This window comes from Petaurus breviceps, unplaced genomic scaffold (genome assembly GCF_028583685.1).
Source record: "Petaurus breviceps papuanus isolate PSGF00001 unplaced genomic scaffold, PetGlider_PUasm1.0 173, whole genome shotgun sequence".
NCBI classification, from domain to species: Eukaryota; Metazoa; Chordata; class Mammalia; order Diprotodontia; family Petauridae; genus Petaurus; species Petaurus breviceps.
The window spans coordinates 10,444,103-10,466,463 of record NW_027185759.1 but is presented as its reverse complement, the minus strand read 5'-3'; the positions used below and the strand labels follow the sequence as shown (position 1 = coordinate 10,466,463).

The window sequence follows — 22,361 nt, the reverse complement described above, 5'->3', positions numbered from 1 at the left end:
ATGGATGGAAGGAAGGATAGATGGGTGGATGGATGGGTGGGTGGGTGGGTGGATGGATGGGTAGGTGAGTGGATGGGTGGATGGATGGGCAGATGGATGGGTGGGTTGGTGGACAATTATGTTTTCCCTAATATAACTTTTCTCTAAAGTTCTGTCCTGACTCTGGGCCCTCATATACACCCAAGCACCCACACATCTCTACCACTGCTGACAAATCTGTTCCAAGACGCTTTCATCTTGCTCAAGGATGAAACCTTTGGGGGCCAAGGGCAGGGAGGGCCTGCCCAGCTGAGTGCCATTTGCTGTAGCTTCCCCTTTGGCCACTGGAGAGAAATGTAAACCCTGACAGAATCCTCCCTGCTAGCTGAGACCTACCTTAGCACCTGGGAGGTTGGGCTGCAGAGAAGTTAACTTCCTGCCCTTCCGAGGTGACTGGGCCGCTTACCTCCAGGATGTTTCTGCAGCCGCACTCCTGCCCCAGAGTCCTTTAAACAGTGGCCCTGTGTGCTCCATTTTCCTTTTTTCTAATCTGGAAGCCTTCATATTTTAGTGTTGAATTTGGAGTCAGAGGGTCTGGTTTAAATCCTCCCATTGACTCTACCACTCACTATCTAGGTTATACCTGGTCTTAAGCTCCCTGGGCCTTGTTTCCTATCTATCAAACAAAGAGGTTGGACCAAAAGGCCTCCAAGGTGTCTTCCACCCAAAATCTCAGTCAAGAAGGGCCTGTGTTCAAGCCCAGCCTCTGACACCTCTGGGAAAATCCCTTGAACTCTCAGTGCCCCAGGCACCTGTCTGAGCAACAGAGGAACTGTCATCTGTGTTGGTGAAGGGAGTTTCTGAACAGATGAAGTCACAGGTGCAGGTTAACCAAAGAAAGAAAAAGTCTAAAAAAAGGAGAGGTTCGCATGTCACAAGTACTAATAATAACTGATACTCGATGGTGGTTTAAGGTTTGCAACCATGCACTATCTCTTGTCACCCTCACAGCAGTCACAGAGCAAAGTACAGCAATTAGTATTATCAGCATTTTACAGATAAGATAAGAAAGCTGCTTCTCCAGGTTAAGGGCAGCTACTGTCTGAGTCAGGATCTGAACCCAGGTCTTAAAGTCCTAATGCAGAGCTCCAGCCAGTCTGCCAGGTTGAAGACAGCCAGTCAAAGCCCTCAGCCCCTGAGGTTTTTTATTTCCTAGGATTGTAAGGTTTTCCAGGTTGGTTCATTTCTTGGTTCTTTCCAGTCTGGTTGGCCTCCCAGTCTGGGTTGGTGCTGAGGGGACACTACTGATAAGGAGAACCTGAGGGCCACCTTTGGACAAAAGCTCTCCCTCCATTCTCTTTTTAAAAAATATTTTTATTGAGATTTTCTGTTTGTCATTGACATTTCCCAATGTCAGTCAGTTAATAAAGAATAAATGTATCTCTCCCCACTCTCCTTCTCAGAGAGTCAAAGGAGGGGAAACAAGGGGGGAAATAATTTAGTAAAGCTAACGGATACATCCTCAAAAGCCCGACATTGTATGCTGTGCTCCAGACTGTCCTTTATCCCCGACTGCCTCTGCAAAAGCTTGAATGCTTCTCCTATTTGAAGATGACCAAGATCAGGGGAAGAGAAGACCCTGGATGACGAAGCCAGCTCAGAAAAGATCTTGACAGATCAGAAAATGTAGCTGAATCAAATACGATGAATTTGACGTATGCAAATATATGAACTTGGCCTCAGTGGATCATTTTCTCTGTTAGCGATTTACTCATCACCAGTGTAAGACGGGGCCAACAGGGCCCAAAAGCAGTGTGTCTGAAATCTAGCTGGGTGTTTTACTGGCCTCGCTGCACCTGAGAACTCACTGGTCCCACTCATTCCACGAACCTTCCGTCCGGTGGTGGTCCTCAGGCTGCCCCCTCTAGTAGGCTGATTTCTGCTTCTTTGTAGGACCAGGTCTCTGGAGGTGCTTGTGTGACTTTTTACAGGTTTTTCTGGGCTTAGCTGGATTCTGATAGATTTCCCATCACCCCCAGGGCAGGGGATGTCCATCTCCATCTCTAGCAGAGATTCTGGCTTCTAGGGGGAGAAGGAAACCCTTGCGTCTGACATCCCCTTGGTGGGACCCATGGTGACACAACAGAAAAGGCAGGTGTACCCTGGGGGCATCTGTGTTGGGGGGCAGAGTCTCCCAAGGCCAGATCCCCATTATTATCTTTTTGTCCCAGACTACATCCTGGTGTGGGAAGAAGGACCCCCCAAAAAGCAGCACAAGGCCAGGACCAAAGATGAGAAGTGCAAGGAGAAAGAAGAGGATCGCCACAGCTGGAGGCTGAACTTCTTGAGGCAACTCCGAACTGCTGGAATTAACGTGGAACAGGTGTGTGGCCCTGGTACTGCCCCTCCCAGCAGGCTCCCACCTCCCACACCCACTCACTGCCGCTCAGCTCAGCCAGCTCAGCCAGCTCCTCCTCACCTAGACTGACCGGCTGACCAGCGGCAGCATTAATGAGCAGACACCCAAGGGGGTCCACCCAAGCCCCACCCTGGACACGCCCTCTTCCCCTGCCTGGGCCAGCCTTCCTAGACAGGACAAGATGCCCTGCCAAGCAGGAGGAGAGACAATCCAGGAGAAAGACATGAGCAGTACCCTCGCAAGTGGCTGTCTTAGAGGGCACTAGGTGGGCCCACATGTGCACATGCATGCATACACACACACACACACACACACACACACACACACACAGAGGCACACTTTGATTAAGGTTTCCCTTGGCCAGTGGCCAACAAAGTTACATCAACCCAACAAACAGCTCCATAAAATCAGGATGCCTGCTGTCCTTAATCTACAACACCCTATTGCTGGGGAACTAAGTGCCTGGCCCCCAAGCCCCCTGGCTTCCTCCCTTCCACCTTCCTTTCTCAGTAGACCAAGCAGAGACTGATTCCTCCATGCAGTGCTGAACAGCCAACTTACCAGTAACCATTTATTAAGCACCTATGTGCCAGTCAAACAAGCATTTATTAACCACCTACTATGGGCTAGGAACTGTACTAGACCCAGGCTATAAAGACAAAAAAGCCTCCCTGCCTTCAGTTAACTTCCATTCTGTCAAGGGAAACAATGCATGTTGTTTGTATGGGTTTATACAAAATAAATTCAAAGTAAATACCCCAAGACTTTGCCAGGAGGATCCTGGCAGCTGAGAGAAGTAGTGAAGGCTCATGTTGGAGGTGGCCTAAGGGGTGGAAGTGATGAGGGAGGGCCTTCCTGGCATGGGGGACAGCCTGTGCAAATGTGCATCCTGGACGGGATGTGGGAGGTGATGTATGCCATTACACAACATAATGGACAACAAGTCCAGTCAACAAGAAGAGTCGACAACAAGAAAACCTGGTCTTTAGGGGGAATGATTTCTAAAGCTGGAAAGTTAAGTCAAAGCCTCTACCTGGAATGTCCTCCAACCACTACTATATTACCAAATAAGAAAGCATTTTAACAAAATCACCCACTTAAATCTCACATCCAAGATATTGGAAGTAACTCCCCTCAATTGGTCAAAGTCTGGGTCTCTAAATTCTAGTAGAGCTAATTGAGGCAAAATCATTCATTAGACAGAAATCTGTGACCCTCCTCAGGCTCCCCAGCACTTCAGTTACCCAGTGCCCTCCATTGTCTCCCCCTTCTCACAGAGGAGCTCTGAGTAGCCATTCACACTTTAGTATGAGGACCTTGCTTCTCCCAACAGGTAACCTTGTATCTATTGTAGAATGAAAGGCTTTGTCCCCTGGAAAATCAAGTTAAAGCATCTCTGATCCGGCAGATGAGATGAGGGCCTTTTCTCTGCCCTCAGAATTGGGTAGAGTGGGCCCTCTAGATGCCTAAAAATTCTTCAGGGACCATCCCTATGGCAAGGACAGTATAGGGGCTCTTTTTCAGGGGCTAACACGCTTTCTGGTCATTCTTCTTCCAGCATGTAGCTAAGAGAGGAAAGAGATCCATACACTATGTCTTGCTCAGTGCCCCCTGGACTGTCCTCTGCCACTATGCTGAGGCTCTCAGGATGAAGATGCCCCTGCAGGTAAAGGTCTCCAATCAGGGGAGAAGGACCACCTTCCATCTCCCAAAAAGAAGCACAGCTTTTGTCATTGATGGAAAACCCACCATTCTATCACTGTCATTGGGAGTCAGAAAAGAATCTGCATGGGTTATCAGGGCAGGTGGTAAAGGTGCACTTGGGAATAAGCATCACCAACACATGCTTATGCACATCCATTCATCCATCCATCTAGCTAGCTATCTAGTCAAGCAGGTAAGTAGATAGCCATCTATCTATCTACCCATCCAACTACCCAGGCAAGCAGGCAGCCATCCATCCATCCATGCATCCATCTATCCATCCATCCATCTATCTATCTATCTATCTATCTATCTATCTATCTAGGCAAGCAGACAGGTAGGCAGCCATCTGTCTACCCATCCATCCATTCATCTACCCATCCATCCATCTGTCTATCCATCCATCCACCCATCCATCCATCCATCTATCTATCTGTGTGTCTGTCTATCTATCTATCTAGCCAAGCAGGCAGGTAGGCAGCCATCTGTCTACCCACCCATCCATCCATCCATCCATCCATCCATCCATCCATCCATCCATGCATGCATGCATATGTCTATCCAGATAAGCAGACAGATTGACCTCCATTCAGCCATTCATTCAACAGCCATTTATTGAGTGTTTGCTATATGCAAAATACTGTGTGAGGCACCATAAAAGTTTCAAAGATGATTGAGACTTGTCTCTTCTTTCAAGGAAGTTTGTCTAGTAAGAGTGGCAGTGTGGTGCCTTAGAGGTTTGGGTTTGGAATATAAGGGCTCCATGGGACAAATCTGGCTCTGCTACTATCCTGGTACTATGACCTTGGAAGAGTCATTTCTCTTTCCTAGGCTTTCATTTACTCACCTGTAAAATGAGGGAATTAAACTATCTCAGGGGCTCTTAACTTTTTTATGTCATGGACCCTCTGGAAGATTTGTGAAGCCTATGGATGAATTGTGAAGTGTTCCTTCCATTTGTAACTGAAGGAGATGCTGAATTTTAGTTAGAAGTTTATGAAAACAAAGATGGTTTTTTTTTCCTTTCCAAGATCCATCCACAGACCCAAAGTTAAAAACCCTGGACCAGGTGGATGGGTCCTTCCTGCTCCAACATCTATGACTCAATCAAACCAGATATTTCTAGGGCTATGTGTGGGCTAACCTCCTTGAGGGTGGAGAGTGTCATCCAGGAAGCTAGCCACTTGGGGAGGATTCTTGGGCCATGACAGCCCATCAAACAAAGACATTAGAGTTTATAGCCTGGGTTCAAGTCCCTTTCTATCTATGTGACCTTGAGGACATCACTGAGCCTCCGTTTCCTCCACTGTTACATAAGAGAGTGGAATTAGCTAGTTTTACAGATATGATCCTATGAAATAAAAATACACTAAGTATATCATTTAGGCACAAACACAGTTGACCTTAGAATCCAGCCCTAACTATGACAGGTACTGGTTGTGTGGCCTTAGGCAGTTATTTGGCCCCAGGACTAATTTACAGAGCAAGGGATGGTCTGTAGGAAGAAGGAATGAAACCTCGGGTCCAGAACCTCCTTGTAGCCCCGCGTGTCCTAAACGGATCCTTGAGCTGGGTTGGGTTATGGCAAATTCTCTGCTGTCTCTGTGAAGGCCCTGCCCAGCCAGCCCTCTAACTGGTCTGCTAAGCTGATAGGAAAACTGGGCCTCGGGGACCTGCTGCATGAGGACGTTCCCGACCTGCCTCAGGACTACTACACTGGCCTGTTCAAGGTGAACAAGTTATCCAGGTGAGCTGTGGGGGCTTCTTGTGCTACAGGGTCTGTCCCAGGTACCAAGCACCTGGAACCTCACTCCCCCTCCAGACTTCCCAAGCACTTCCTGTATCACAATCACCCAAGTTCAGAGCGAGGAGGACTTCAGTGGCCAAGAAGCCCAATCCACACCTGAAAAAAGTTCAAATTCCCTCCTTCACTAGCTCCTGAGGCAGCCCATTCCACTCTGGGAGAGCCCTCAGTGTTATGAAGCTTTTCTTCCAGACCTCTGTAACTCCCAGCTGCTGCCCCTGGTTCTCTCCTCCAAGACCAAGCAGGACAAGGCAGTCTTCTGGTGCTTGGAGAGACTTCTCCTGTCTGCTCCTGGCTAAGCATCCCCCATGGGATGGTGTGATCTGCAGACCCATCAGCATCCTGGCTGCCCTCTTCTTCACTTCCTTCAGCTTATCAATGTCCTTTTTAAAATGGGGTCCCCAGGCCCAAGCCCAGGGTTGCAAACACAGCCTGACTCTCCCTTCGGCTCTCCAAGTCCTCACCTCACCTGCTGAATCAGCATGAGCCCATCTGCTGAATTACATCTGTCTGATGGTTACAGGTTCCTGGGCAGTGACAACCCACAGACTTTCTTTGCCAGCACTAAAAGGCACCAGATTGTAAGTGAATAACTCAGCCTTCTTGTCCCCTGGGACTGAGACCAAAAAGGGCCTTGGGCGCCTGGAACTGGCTTAGGAATGCTTGCCTGGGCTCTGGCAGCTGGCAGACAGGAATGGGCACTGGGCTTGAAATCAGGAGAGCCTTGGGTTCAGACCCTGCCTCCCCCAGAGATTCACCAGCTGTGTAACTGAGTCCCTGCCCTCTTCCTAACGGGAGTCGTAATGCCCCTCAGGGCTTCGGGGAGGACTGAGGCAAAAAAGAGACAGAAAGTGCGTTTTAACCCCAAAGTTCTGCACCACTGCCAGACACTGTTATTGGTCTGGGTTGTGGAAGGCTTGTTGACCTGAATGGAGACTGACAGCCTAGAGGGCGGTAAATTAATGGCTAGAAGGGGCTCAGGGGCCATCTCGTCCAACCCCCTGAGCTAAACTGAGACCCAGAAAGGCCGATGGTTTGCCCGAGGCCACGCCGCTTATGTCTGAATTTGAACCCAGATCTCTGACTTGCCATTCTGTGCCCTCTCCATCGTTCAGCTCTGCCTTCCTTTGGGTCAGTCTTTTGGGAATAGTGAAGTCCCAACATCTGAATGAACTGCCCATCATGCATTTACCACTCCCTCCCTGCCATGTGTCAAGGCTAGGCCTCCCAGCACCAGCTATCAGGAGAGTCATACCCAGTAGAGACTGTGTTCTAAGGACTTGTGAGCCACAGACATCACCTTCAACCGTTGCTTAATTCCCAGCCAGGTCTGGGCCAAAGTTCTCTTGAAAGTGTTTCTGTCCAGCATGTTTGCCCAGAAACAAGGGAGCAGGATCGGGACCAAGGGGAACTTGGGGTGCTCCTTCTCCCCACCCCAGGGGGTTGCCCGACACCCCCCCCCCTCAGCCAGCCTCCTTCCCGCTTCCTCCACTCCCTAGCTCTACGAGATCCTGGAGAAGACCACGTTTGGCCATAAAAGGAGAGGGCTGCTTGGGATCGAGCAGCTGCTGTCTGAGAAGGTCTTCGATGCCGCGTTCCCCCCGCATGACGTGAGTCACACCCTCCCCAGCCCTGGCTGCCTGGCTGCCAGTGAATGAACAGAGGAATGAATGAAGTGATGGGTGGGTGGCTGAGAAAGAATTCAGTGAGGACATCTTAGATTCCAAGCACTGAGAAATATGAGGACAAAAGGGTGGCAGGCCCTGCCCACCAGCAGCTTCCAGTCTAATGGAGGAAGACAGTGCATGGAAGGGGAGCGTTGGCCGCACTTATTTGCGCAAGGTCCTCTGCAATCTTGTACCTGCCCAGGTACTGACATGTTTCTTCATTGGACTATGAGCTCCTCCGGGGCATTTTTACCTTTCTTTCTTTGTTTCCCCCATGCTAAGCATAGTGGCACATAATAAGTGCTTAATAAAAGCTTACTACAAATAGTGCTTAATAAATGCTTGCTACAGTCAGTGCTTAATAGAAGCTCACTCTGCTTAACCAGCTGACTGTGCCTGCTCTCAGGGTGCTTACAGTCTAACCAGGGAGGAGGGGGCCAGTGAGTGGAGCCAGAGGACAGCGGATTGGCACGCCTTTTTCAGCGGCTCTGCCACTGCTGGGTGGATGACTGTGGCCAGAGCAGGGGTGGAGATGAGAGGGGAGCAGAGGCAGAGTTCCAGGTCAGACCTTTTGAGACTCAGTCTTCCCGAGCTTCCTTGGGGCAGAGAAGGGGCTGTGCCCCACAGCTGGTTAGGGGCGGCACTCGAACTCAGGGCTTCTAGGTCTGCTGCAATACTACTTCGCATCAGTGACCTCACTGTCCTTATTGGCTCCCAAGTCACTGGGTAAATGACAGTCTGAGGGCCTCGAGGGCCTAATGTCAGTAACGGGGCCATGAAGACGCGTCCTGTGCCAGGGAGCGTCTCCGGGGACCCTGCTGAGGCCCGGGCTGACTGTGTGTGTCTGGGATCAGCCACACCTGAGGAAGCATCTGCTCCATCCCCCAGGCTCCCATGTGCAAAGATCAAAGAGAAGGGGAAGAGAGAAAGCCCACCCAGAGCTCCCCCCCAGGGTGCTTCTTAAGAAAGGGCTGCCAGCTCCCTAAAAGTAGTTATTCCATGACTAGGGGCTGGGGGTGCCACAGTGCGCAGAGCTGGGCCTGAGTTCGAATGCAGCCGCAGACACCTACTCACTGTGTGATGCTGATGGCTTAACCATCTGCCTCAGTTTCCTTACATGTCAAGTGGCAATACTGACAGGACCTACTGTGCAGGGTTTTTGTGGGGATCACGTGAGAGAACTGTAGGCAAGCCCTGGAGTAATAAAGAAATGCTAGAGATTCCTGTGGTCAGAGAAACCATACTCATGTCTGTCCTCGCTTCCTGAAGCTGCGTGCTTCTGCGTGCGTGTTAGCTGAGCACAGCGCTGAGCACACAGTAGGTGCTTATTAAATGTGTATTGACTGGTTGATTAGGAGTGGGCACCGTGTTTGCCCCCTTCTTGGTATCCTCAGCAGACAGCACAATGCCTAGAACACAGAAAGGGCTTAATAAATGCTTATCGACTCACTTTGGGACCCTGAGCAAATCTCGTGCTCTCTTGGTCCCCTTGTAGACAGTCTTAAGGCATAGTCACTGGAGCCTAGTATTACAAACAAGGAAACTGAGGCATGGAGAGGGCAGCCTTGCGCATGCTTAGGACCAGAGAGATCACTGGGAGCCAAAGGAATAGCTGTTTCACTGAGACCAGACTGGAGGTAGGGCCGGGCCATCTCCAGTGTCTTTGAAGCCATGCAATTTTGTTCTAGTCAGGAATTCTAGCTCATTGCCAGGACCATTCTTCAGGGCGGGAGGCCTGGGGCAAGTCACTTTTTGTACCTTATTCCACAGAGGAGTAAACCCTAACCCCACAACACTAAATGAAGAAATGTTTATAAATAAAACTGAGTTAAAAAAAAAAAACAGTGAGGGGCGGCTAGGTGGCACAGTGAATAGAAAGAGCACCAGCCCTGAAGTCGGGAAGACCTGAATTCAAATCTGGCCTCAGACACTTAACACAAAAACTAGCCATGTGACCTTGGGCAAGTCACTTAACCCCAATTACCCTCCCCCCCCAAAAAAAAAAGCAAAAAGAAAATAAGATCAGTGAAATCATCTTTCAAGTGAAGATTCACAGAAAGATTTCAATAAAAGGATCCAAGCGGAGCACCTTACACATTTGAAAGCCTTACTGAGAGGTCACTGAAATAGACAGGTAGGCGCTGGCCATGGGAGGGGCAGGATAGGAAAGGAGAAATGCCAGAGTCGGGTCTGCCCCTGTGCCGGGAGCACAGCTAGTGAAGTGATCTCTGCCTCATCATTAGAGAGTGGACACAGGTCTGACTTCCATCTCTGAGGGTTACTAACTAGCTGTGTCACCCTGGGCAAGTCACCTGAACTCTCCTGGTCTTCAGTTTCCTCATCTATAAAATGAGGGGGGTGGAAAAATTTACTGAGAAGGTCTTCACCAGCTCTCGATCTGGACTCCTGTGTCTTCCCTAACACCCTTGGATCACAGAGGTTTCTCACCCCATCTCATCCCCCTCTGGCTTCTCTTACACTTTGCCCAGCCTTCTTCACCCTTTGGTCATAGTTATTGTGCAGTATTCTATCCTCTGTTACATTCTAGGGAACTACTGTACACTCTGCGTCTCCTGTAGCATGTCCTCTGGGCTGCTCACCACAGGGCGGCTTCTACTCTGAGGCTCTAAGAGTGGCCTGAGTGCCTGTTCACCCCACGAGTGAGCTTCCCCTCAAGAGTCAGGACATAGACACAATTAGATCAATCAGTAAACATACATTAAACACCAGGCTCTATGCTGAGCACTGAGGACACGAAAAGAGGTGAAAGACAGGCCCTTCCATCAAGGAGCTTACTACGTAATGGGGGTATAAGATAATATAGTAAGAACATTAGCTACAAAACCTTCCCCACCCCCGTATTCCTGGGTTCCCTTTTCCTCAAGTACATTCAGTATCCACAGAAAGAGGAGACACAAATTTTGAGTACAATTGTAGCGGGACATAGATATAAGGAACACGTGACTAGGGCAATTCACATTTCTTTACCAGTAGGGCAGGGAGTCCTTTCTACACCTTGACTCTCAGTTGCAAAGACCAGTTCGTTCTCCTTTGAATCCACGATTAGCTTTCTTGTCTGCAGCCAGGGGTCACATTCCTTAACTAAGGCTTCTTCTCTCAAGTCACCACCTCTCTGTATGGAGAGAGTATGTCTGATAGAAGAATTTGTGGCTCTTCTCCTCCAACTGAATCTAAAACTCTCATGAATTTATTTTCTCCCTTGGGATATCTCATGCTGTTCAAGCAGCTTTGCTGTTAGAGGCCTCGGTTAATGGGAACATGGAAGAAGGAGAAAATTCCCCCTCCCCTCCTACACCACCATTGCCCTCAGGAGTACACACTCTAAGCCTAAGATTCATGCAAACTGATCAGCTCTCAAACTATCTTTTAAAGATTACCTGGGAATCTGGACGGTCTTTAATCCAACCAATTACCAGATAGATACTCCTTTTTATTTTTTGCTTTTTTTGGAGGGGAAAGGGCAAGGCAATTGGGGTTAAGTGACTTGCCCAAGGTCACACAGCTAGTAAGTGTGTCAAGTGTCTGAGGCCGGATTTGAACTCAAATCCTCCTGACTCCCGTGCTCTATTCACTGTGCCACCTAGCCGCCCCCAGATACTCCTTCTAATTCAATCAAGAAGAAATGTTTTAAATTCAGTTTTATTTTACTTTCAGTTCCAAATTCCCTCCCTTCTCTTTCCTTCCCCCATCCATTGAGAAAGCAAGAAAAACAAAATCCATTGCAAATATGTATAATCATGTAAAATCATTTCCACATTAGTTGTGTTGGGGTCAGGGGTGGGGTGGGGAGAAAAGCAAAAAGAGGAAAGAAACAGAAAAAAAATGCTTCCATCTACACTCTGAGTCCATCAGTTCTCTATGTGAAGGCAGATAGCATATTCCGTCATGAGTCTTTCGGAATTACAGTGGGTCACTGTGCTGATTTTCTCCATGGTATTTGGTATTGCTATTTCCGTGTACATTGTTCTGCTGATTCTGTCCACTTCACTTTACATCAGTTCATACAGGTCTTCCCAGGTTCTTATGAAACCATACCCTTCAATATTTCTTATAGCACAATAGCCTTCCATCGTATTCATATACCATCACTTGTTCTGCCATCCCCAACTGATGGACTTCCCTTCAGCTTCCAATTCCTTGCCATGCCAAAAAGATCTGCTATGAATTTTCTTTCATCTCTGGGTGTTATAGACCTAGTAGCAACATCCCTGGGTCAGAGGGTTTGCAAATGTAAAAGCTTTTTGGGCATAGTTCCAAAATGCTTTCCAGAATGATTGGCCTAGTTTCACCACTTTACCAGCAACGCACTCATTAATGCACCTGTTTTCCCACAGCTCCTCCAACATTTGTCATTGTCCCTTTTTGTCATTTTAGCCAATGTGGGAGGTTCAAGATGGTGCCTCAGAGTTGGTAGGATGTGCATTTCTCTAATTATCAGTGATTCAGAGCAGCTTTTCATGTGGCTATGGATAGCTTGGATGTCTTCCTCTGAAAACTGCCCGTTTATATCCTTTGGCCAGTTATCAGTTGGGGATTAGCTCTTATTCAAATGAGAAATTTTTTCACAATTTGTTAAGGGTTCAACAAGCCTGACTGTGTCTTTTCAATCCTAGTTTTCTTTGTTTTATTTTCTGTGATTTCATCCTTGACTTTCTGAGCTGGAAATGGGTTGAAGATCTACTTCCCAACAGCAGTATTGTGAAGAGAGCCCAGACTTGGAGTCAAGAGATATGGATCAGAACTCAGGCTTGTTGTGGGATAATCCATACATGTAATGAGTCTGGCAATCCTCTAAGTGCTATGGAGAAGTGGAACTCTTGGTATGTGGTGTGATCTCGAGGCTTTCATCTTTCTGCTCACTCTCCCTTGGGTGCTTTCCGGCTGAACAATGACCTGTCTCAAATGCGGTGCCCACAACTGAACACTAGACTCCAGCTGTGGGCTGCCAGGACAGAGGACAGTGGGATGGTCACCTTCCTGGTCCTGAACACTGTACCCCATCTTAATTCAGCCTAGGAGTGCATCAGTCACATTGTTGACTCACATCAAGGTTGCAGTCCACTAAAATAACTATCTCATTCACAGACTAGATCTTCTTCCCTTTTTTGGAAAATCAGGACATTTGCCCATGTCCAATCTTCTCTCCCGCTATGCCCATTCACATATGCTGTTACTGCCAAGTGGAGAACTCACCACCTTTACAAGTCCTCCGATCCTTTCCCATCTCTGAGCATTGGCTCATGTTACCTCCTATACCTGGAATGCTCTGGCCACCCATCCGTCTCTGCTGTTAAAAATTTACCCCACCTCCAGCACCTTAAAATACTATATTCCTATAGTCATCGCTTTCTATTGTCATCAGCACCCTCCTTCCCTGACTAATTTGCACTTATTTTTTTAACTTGTTAATTTTTATTCTGTAATTTAATTTTTATGTTCAAGGATCAGAACTTAAGCATTTAAAAATAGTTTTAGTTCCTTGAAGTTGCAGTTTAGATACCAATAGAACTTATAAATGAAGGCTGCTGATCTGCAATTCAACTCTAAAACCTTAAAGAATAAGAAGATACACTGCACCTCTTGTTCTCAAATCCCTTCAACCAGTTCCAAGGAATGTTTGCTTATTTAAAAATAAAACTGAAATCAATTGTCAGAGTGAACCTGATATTTATGGCCTACTATTTTTTTCTTTCTCATCAGCCTCCACAGTCCTCAGATTTCCTTTTGGGAACCAAAGGAATTCCAGGCATTCTTGGTGAACCTCCTGGTTTTTTTTTCTTTTCTCTTTTTTTTTGTCTTTTTTAATAATTACTTTATTTACTTTTAGTTTTCAACATTCACTTCCATAAGATTTTGAGTTCCAAATTTTCTCTCCCTCCTTCTCCTCCTCCTCCTCCCCAAGAAGGCGTGTAGTCTGATATAAGCTCTACTTATGCATTCATATTAAACATATTTTCACATTTAACTGGAACTTATTTTGTGTTTATTCTCTCCACATTTATATAATCACGTGCCACCCCATTCCTTACACCGCATAGAATATAAACTCCTCAAAGGCATGAGTTGTTTCATTTTGTTGTAATTATTTTTATGTTCCCAGCACAGTACCTGACACAAATAAGAAATTAATAAATGTTCATTGATTGATTTCCCAAATTACCCAACTGTCAGTAATGCAGACAGCTCCCTGGGTCTCTTCTAGCCAGCCTATCTCCCACCCACTGGCCACATTCTGTTGTGTTTGTCAGAGTGGAAACCTGTACGTGTGCCTTACCTCCCCCGAGGCTGGCTGACTGGGAGGTACACTCTCTTATTTATCTTTTGATCTCCCAAGGGGCCTCCCACGTAGTAAGAGCTTAGTAAATATAGTTGCACCACGTTGAACTGACCCAGGAACCATGGTTCCTAGAAATTCATCAGAGTCACCGTAGCCTGGCTGGCATCCCACATCACACTAGACATTAATGTCCATGGCTGGAGTCACCGGTGGCACAACTCGACCCTTTGTTTGCCCTTATTAGCATCTTTTAAGATCACACCTTCCTTTCCTTCTGATCTCCCTCCCCAGTCTCACTTACATCATTCAGTGGCTAGAGAAATTTCACCTAGTTGCGTAGGAAGACAATTGCTCAACGTTAGAGAACATTCTTCAGTCCTAATATCTAGCCTTCCAATCATAATGGGCTATGCTGGCCAATGTCAGATTTTTCAGAGCTCCCTGAGACTGAGAAGTTTCTCTGTCTTCTCCAGGGCCCTTTCCAAATCCCTCCAGGGGGCCTGGCTCCTGAGGAAATGAATCAGCGTCAAATCCTCTACTATTACTGGGCCAGGTGGAGAAAATGGACGAAATACCAGCCATTGGATCATGTCCGAAGGTACTTTGGAGAGAAGATAGCCCTCTACTTTGCCTGGCTGGGTGAGTCCAACCCCTTGCACATCTCTGACATAAATCTGCATGCCACTCCTTCCTAGCGCCCTAGGATTGAACAGTGAGTCAGAGCCACAGAATCAGTGTTTCTGAATTGGAAGGGACTTCACTGGCTAGTCCAATTCATGCCCCAAAGGAAAGCCCAAGATAGGTCACCAGCCTCTGCATGGCGTGTTAAAGTGGAGACAGCACCGGTTCTAGAGCCCTCCCCGACACTCACTGTCTGGGTGACTTGTGACAAGGTGTTTAATTTCTCTGGGCTTCAGTTCCTCTATTGACAAAATGATGTGGCGGGACTAGGTAACCTTCAAGTTTCCTCCGTTGCTTTTTCTTTCTTCTTTTATATTTTTATTAATTTAAATATTTACCAATTACATTTTTAAAATTTGACATTCGCTTTTGAAAAATTTTAGTTCCAAATTCTCTCCCTCTCCCCTCCCCCACCCATCCAAAAGGCAAGTAATACGACATTGATTACACATGTGTGGTCATGAAAAACATTCTTCCCTGTTAGCCATGTTGCAAAAGAAAACACGCGCCAAAAACCCCAAGAAAAAGAAAAGAAAAAATGTTAAGTCTATTTAAATCTCTGTTCAGAATTCATCAGTTCTCTCTCTGGGGGCGGAGAGCCTTTTTCATCATGGGTCCTTGGAATGTCCTGGATCATTGTCTTCATCAAAGCAGCTAAGCCATTCACAACTGATCATTGCACAATATTGTTGTTACTGTGCACAGTGTTCAGGTTCTCCTCACCTCACTTTGCATCCGTTTCAGTTTTTCTGAAATCATCCTGCTCATCATTTCCTTTTTAAAAATTTGTTTGTTTTTAGTTTTCATCGTTCACCTCTATAAGATTTTGAGTTCTAAATTTTCTCCTCCTCCACCCACTCCTCTGTCCCCACAACAGTGTGCAATCTGATATAGGCTATCCATGTACAATCATATTAAACATTTTTCCACATTAGGCATGTTGTGAAAGAAAAATCAGAACCAAAGGGAAAAACCATGAGAAAGAAGAAACCCACCCCCCAGAAAAAGAAAGAATATAGTATACTTCGATCTGCATTCAGATTCCATCGTTCTTTCTCTGGATTTGGATAGCATTTTCCATCATGAATCTTTCGCTGAGAAGAGCTGTCTATCAAAGTTGGTCATCAAACAAAATGGCTGTTACTGTGTACAATGTGCTCCTGGTCTTGCTCACTTCGCTCAGCATCAGTTCATGCAAGTGATTCCAGGTTTTTCTGAAGTCTGCTGGCTTGTCATTTCTTATGGAACAAGAGTATTCCATTACATTCATATATCACAACTTGTTCAGTCATTCCCCAGTTGATGGGCATCTCTTCAATTTCCGATTCTTCACCACCACAAAATGAGCTGCTTTACATATGTTTGTTCCAATACCGCCTTTTCGCTTGTCTTCGATCTTTTTGGGATTCAGACCTAGTTGTGGTATTACTGGGGCCAAGGGTATATACCGTTTTATAGTCCTTTAGCTTATAATCCTTGTATAGTCTTAGATTTCTGAATTGTTCTGCAGAATGGCCGGACTAGTTTACAACTCCACTAACAGTGCATCAGTGTCCCAGGTTTTCCATATCCCCTCCAGCATTGGTCACTTTCCTCCCTTTCCCTTTCTGTCATGTTAGCCAACCTGAAAGGTGTGAGGTGATATCTCAGAATTGTTTTAATTTGCATTTCCCTTATAAGTGATTTAGAGTATTTTTTCATGTGACTATGGATAACTTTGATTTCTTCTTCTATGCCTGTTCATATCCTTTCTCCATTTAGCAATGAGGAAATAATTCTTGTTTTTACAAATTTGACTCAGTTCTTCTCTATATTTGAAAAATGAGAAACCATAGAAACTTGCTTCAAAAATTTTGCCCAGTTTGTCGTTTTCCTTCTAATCTTAGTTGCATTGGTTTTGCTTGAACAAAAGCTTTTTAATTTCATGTAACCCAAATTATCCATTCTACTTCCCATTTATCCATAGACGTGACTAGTACATTTTCTATGTTCCTTTAAATTGTTAATAATGTCACACTTCATGTCTACATCATGTATCCATTTTGACCTTATCTTGGTATATGGTGTGAGATATTCTTCTTTGCTTAGTTTCTTCCAAACTGTTTTTGTCAGTAACTCTTGTCAAGTTGTGAATTCTTACCCCCAAAGCTTGGCTCTTTGGGTTTTAAAAATACTAGATTATGATGGTGATTTACTACTATATGTTGTGTCCCTGATCTGTTCCACTGATACCACTCTATTTCTTAGACAGTAGCAGATTGTTTTCATGATAACCACTTTGTAATGTACTTTGAAATCTGGTACTGCTAGAGTGCCTTCCTTCCCTTTTTTTGTTGATTCTTTTGATATTCTTGACCTTTTGTTTTTCCAGTGATTTTCATTTGATCCTCATAATAACCATGGGAAGTAGGAATACCCCTCATTATCATGGATTGAAATACCATGCACCTGGTAGAGTGATCTAATCCTTATTTTTCCGTCTTCTCCACAAGAACAGTATGAGACACTGTATCAGCTGCTTTGCTAAAATCTACTGGTTTTATAACTACATTAGAAAAGGAAATAGGGTCAGTCCAGCATATGGCGTTCTCAAAACCCGGTAGGCTTTCCTTAGTCACTGCTTTCCTTTCTAGATGTCCCCTGCCATCTCTTTAATTCCCTAGAACTTTCAGAGGAATAAAAGTCAAGCTCACTAGCCCACAGTTTGCCGATTCTACTCTCCTCCAATCTTCTGCTTCCTCACCTATTCTTTCTAACATCACTCAGTCACTCTACCATCATATCTGCCAGTTGTTTCTAGACGTAAGGATGGGGCTGATCTGGGCCAAGTGCCTGGATTTCATCAATGGCAGCTGATTGCCCTCTAATTATTTCCTTATTTGAACTTAGGCAAAATGGCATTAGTGTTAGTGATGTAGCTTAGTCATCAATTCAAGGGGAGCCCTTGTTCTCATTTCCAGTACAAAGGTTATTCTTGGCAGAGAAAATAGAGGCAAAATCAGAATGAAGCATCTCGGATTTTTCTCTGTTGGCAGTGGTCATCATTCTAGCCCTTCCTTGACCATCCTCTTTGATCTAATGCAGATTAAAAGACCTTTCTTGTTGTCCTTAGCTTCTCTTGCCAGCCTCAGCTCATTTCTGAGTTTTAGGAGTCATGACATTCTTAACAGAACTCTGCAAGGCTTTTAGACATGCCTTTTATTATTAATCTTTGCTTCCATCTTTTGTGTAATTTTCTTTTTCTTTTTTAAATTAAAAATGTATGTTTTCAGTTCCAAATTCTCTCCCTCTCCCTCCCCCACCACAGAGAAGGCAAGAAATACAATGCCCATTATACAAATAAAGTCATGCAAAACATTTCCACGTGCTTAGTTAATTAACATTATTTTCAAAAGCTAAGTTGCTTGGTGAGTTCCCTGTGCATCCACATTAATATCTTCAGACAACCCCTCTTTTTCCTTCTTCCTGTAATCGTTTTCCTCTGCATCTTCAGCATTTCATTTTTCAAGATGCCCTATCCTTCCTAAACTGATTTCCCCAGCAGATTTTTAGTCTATGGGATCCTGCCCATCCTTTATCTGAACCCAGTGAAATCTGCTTTCCCAAAATCTAGGGCATATATCAGACTCTGCCCAGCCCTTCTGTCTTCTATCACGAACTCTGCAAGGTCTCTGTACTGCGTCTCCTTCATCTCCGTCCCCTAGCACCCAGTTTCTATCTGCTGGCAAGAAGCAGATACGGCACAGAATCCCCCCTTTGTGCTTTTCTACCTCTTGAAGATAAAATTAGCGCTCACACCAATTAAGAAGAGGCGTGGGTCAGAATTAGGGTTAGAGGGACATTAGATTAGGGCTGGAGAGAGGTAACCTGAACTCTTCATTTTTTGAAGGATGTAATTATCATTAAAAGTTATTGGTAGCCCTGGTATTGGGAGAGTGTTTTCTGGCAAAGGTCTGGATAATGGAGGTCCTCTATCACTCCCATATCCTGCCTCTGGGCCAGACTTGTCATCAGTTTCCCTAACTTCTGATCAATTTTCTCTTTCTCAAGTGGTTCATGGTATATTCTGATGATAGAGTTACTTCTCTTTCTTCCTTTGTTGATCTTTACCCAAAAGCTCTTTGCCACATTTCTCTTTGGTTCCCAGATTTTCTTGTCACACAATGACACCTACACTCCCCTTTTGGTCATGAGATGTGTCCTCTTTATGGTGACTGACCCAGCTCTTACTGCAGGGAGTGGTGCATAGAGAGATATAGATGGCAGACAGATCAATAGAGACCTATACACGTATGTACATACATAAAATACATAGATGAGAGATGGATAGTTTATTAAGCACCATATTGTTCAGTCATGTCCAATTCTTTGTGACCCCTCAGACAAATTGGCAGAGACACTGGAGTGGTTTGACATTTCCTTCTTAGGTCTGTCCCCATTTTGTAGATGACGAATTAAGGCAAATAGGAGTTAAGTGACTTGTCCAGGGTCACTCAGATAGTAAGTGTCTGAGGCCAGATTTGAACTCAAGTTTTTCTGACTCCAAACCTGATACTCTATCCACTGCACTGAGCAGCTTATTAATCACTAGCTATCATCTCTCTATCACCTCTGCCTAATTACTCTATATCTGACTGTCTATCTCCTTTCTCCTCTCTCTTCTCTCTCTCCCTCTCTGCCAGTCACTATACCTGGTGCCAGCCAGGAATACAAACACAAAAATGAAAGTTTCCCTCAGTAAAATGGGAGTTCCTTGAGGGTGCCAAAAACATGTGCCCAGTTAAGTAAATACAATATATGTGTACAAAGTAAATCCAAACGTATTTTGAGAGTGAGAACAGCTGAAGAGATTGAGAGAGGATGGGGGTGGTCCCTGAGTTGGACCTGGCAGGGAGGTGGGAATTCCAAGAGGCAGAGGTGATTGGGTGGAGGGGTGGGAACATTCCAGGTATTGGAGACAGAATAGAGACAGAAGCAGGAGAAATGAAATGGGATTGGCAAGTAATGTGAAATAAATTGGGAAAGAGTGTTTAGGGCCAGACTGTGGAGGACAATAGAAAGCCAGAGAAGGGATGAAGGTCCCAGTGAGGGGGCTGCTGCTGCCCATCTGCTGGGATGGCTCTCTGAGAATCTCTCTCTGCACTCCGCTCCTTCATTTCAGGCTTTTACACAGCATGGCTCCTGCCGGCATCTGTGGTAGGAACGGTGGTCTTCCTGGTGGGCTATTTCAACGTGAACACAGATATCCCGACGTGAGTAGTGCTCTCCCGTCAGCGGGTCATACATGGATCTCCTTCTTGGGGACTGAGCCAAAAGATGGGAAACTTTCTATCTCTATCTCCTCAGTACCCTGGGACCCCAGATGTAGAGATGGAAGGTCAGTTCGTCCAACCCCCTGCCCCCGTTTTACAGAGGAGGAAACAGGTCCAGAGAGGGTACCCAGAGGCAAGGGTCAGTGGCGGTCTTGCTGCTAAGGTCTCCTACCCTCAGTTAACCGGGACTCCAGGCACTCCCCATTAGTTATGCTGTCTCAGGTCATCCCCTGGAGGAAACCAAGGGTCATAGTAGTAGTCTTGAAGGCAGAAGGATGGAATCTCTTTTCATGAGGAGAAAGACCTCATGAGAAAGAAAAGGGAAGGGACTGGACCCAGGCGACACATACTGTGAGTAGAAAAGCCCCAATCTGAGCCCAGACCAGGAGGCATGCTGATGCCAGCTCTGACCCTCCTGGGGAGGCAGTTGTCAAATTTTCAGCGTGAACATATATACCTTGGAAATCTCCATGAATCAGCTTTGAATTGGGCTTGATTTTGGTGATTGGCTATAGAAAATGATGGAGAAAATGTTAATAACACAAATTAAACTTAATGTGTCGAGCATCCTTTTTCTATTTGTTCCTGGCTACCCCAAACCCAGTGCCTGGACCAGCTCCCTGCCCTCTTGTTTATTCCTGGGGGACCGAGATCTCTGGAGTGGTCTTGCCTCTTCTCAGCCGGGACCTCAGACTGAGCCATAGTAACAAGTGTCCATCCACATACCCCTCCCGGCTCCTACTGCAGCTACTGGCTACTCTCTGTGAAATCCCAAATGTTTGGGCAAGAAACTGGATCAATCAGCGGCAGAAGATGGCATACAGATGAAGGACTCTGGCTTCCAATCCTTATTCCACCACCCCCTACTCCCCACTCCCACCCCATAAGAGGAGAAGGAACAGGCTCTCACTCATTAGCTAGAAATAGGTCCTTCTCTTATCTGGAGCAAAACAAAACAATTCGGACCCAACCAGTGGACTTTGGACAATACCTTTTCCTTAAGCACCAGCCTCCCAGAGCCACTCTGAGGATCAAATGAGATAGTTCTTAGCATATAATAAATGCTTGCTTCCTTCCTTAGGTTATGGCTAAATGTCTCCCTTAGCGATATCCTTCCCAAGAATTCAGAACATGACTTTCTCCAGAGAGGTTTCCATCAGGCCTTTTCTTTTTCTCTACTTTTCATCTTTTTTCTCCCGTTTCCCTCCCAGGCAAGACATCTGTGATACTAAGAGGGACCACCAGATGTGTCCCATCTGCAGGGACTGCCCGTTCTGGAAGCTATCCAGCATCTGTGAGATTGTTAAGGTAGATCCACCAGGAGCAACAAAGGCCTGGGACTTTTAGGCAGCTCACCTTTTCCTTTTCTGGTCCACACCTGTGATTTTAGGAGGGAGGGAAAAAGGATGGGAACTACTCTACCAAATCATGTGACTTGCTTTGCTTCTACAGGTCTCAGTTTCCTTATTTGTAAAAAGAAGCAGCTTAACTAAGGGGCTCCTAAATTCCCTGGATCCTGAAGGCAGATAGGAAAAGTGTGGGTTGGGTTCAGAGACTAACCTGAGGTCCTTTTTGACCAGAATGGAGGACTGGAGTCAGGCATGCTAGGAGGGGAGAGCCCTGGGGTCTGCCCTTTGCTTATAGAAGCTCACTTTGGCAGCTGTATGGAGGACAGATGGATTCATGCCCCAGCAGCAGAGCATTTCACTTTCTGGTAACTAGACGTGTGTCTCCAAATGTGGGCTCTCTCCTCTGGACAAAGCTGCAGATACACATTGCTCTAGACTCCTGGGTCTGCTCTCCCTGCGTCCTCATTCTGGCTTCCAATAGATTTGGATTCCCAGGCTGGCCAGTTCTTCACAGATGATGTCTGGTGACATGTTGGGAAAGGCAGGAACCTCCCCAGTTCCCTGTCATATGACTTAGGACCACGCAAGGTGCTGCCCAAGCATCTCTTCTGTGTGTGTCATGCTCACCCTCAGTAGTCAAGGCTGGCCTTCTGGGTCCACGCCCGTTATCTGGGGACCACAGGCCTTGGTCTTCTGGCTGTCCTGAGCTTCCTTACCACACATCTCTCAGATTCTTCCCAGCCCCATCAGCCTAATTCACCCACTAGGAGGCACCTGGGCCGAAACCCTTGCCTGAATATTCTGGCAGAGTTACATTAATTAGTGCAGCCATTAGAAACCTCTACACGTCCAGAATCGGTCACACTCCTGTGGGTCATTGAGCTGAGACCAGGGAGCCCTCCTGGCTCCGGAGGAGAAATGCAAATCAGACTCAAAAAAATCTGGTCCGTTCTCCTGGCATGGGCAAGGAAGGTCAGAGGGACCAGGAGGAGGGTGTGACAGGCATGATGCCCTGAAGGGCGTGCCACCTAGACTCAGATGGGGGAGGGGGAGTCTCTACGGAAATGCCCCAAGCTTGGCTAGGAACTCAGGTTCCAACAGCCTGCCCTGGGGTTGGGGATCAGTGGGGCCCCGTGAATGAGGCAGTT

General features: G+C 46.3%; 1 protein-coding gene across 1 annotated transcript in view; it reads left to right on the top strand.

The window, feature by feature from the left end:
- ANO7 (anoctamin 7) overlaps positions 1–22,361 on the top strand; it is a 62,912-nt gene that overhangs the window by 10,215 nt on the left and 30,336 nt on the right. The window contains exons 2-9 of the mRNA XM_069083220.1: positions 2,211–2,362; positions 3,957–4,064; positions 5,713–5,849; positions 6,430–6,487; positions 7,406–7,516; positions 14,345–14,510; positions 19,714–19,804; positions 21,076–21,172. Of these exons, the coding sequence (XP_068939321.1) occupies positions 2,211–2,362; positions 3,957–4,064; positions 5,713–5,849; positions 6,430–6,487; positions 7,406–7,516; positions 14,345–14,510; positions 19,714–19,804; positions 21,076–21,172 (920 nt within the window). The remainder of the gene's footprint in view (positions 1–2,210; positions 2,363–3,956; positions 4,065–5,712; positions 5,850–6,429; positions 6,488–7,405; positions 7,517–14,344; positions 14,511–19,713; positions 19,805–21,075; positions 21,173–22,361) is intronic.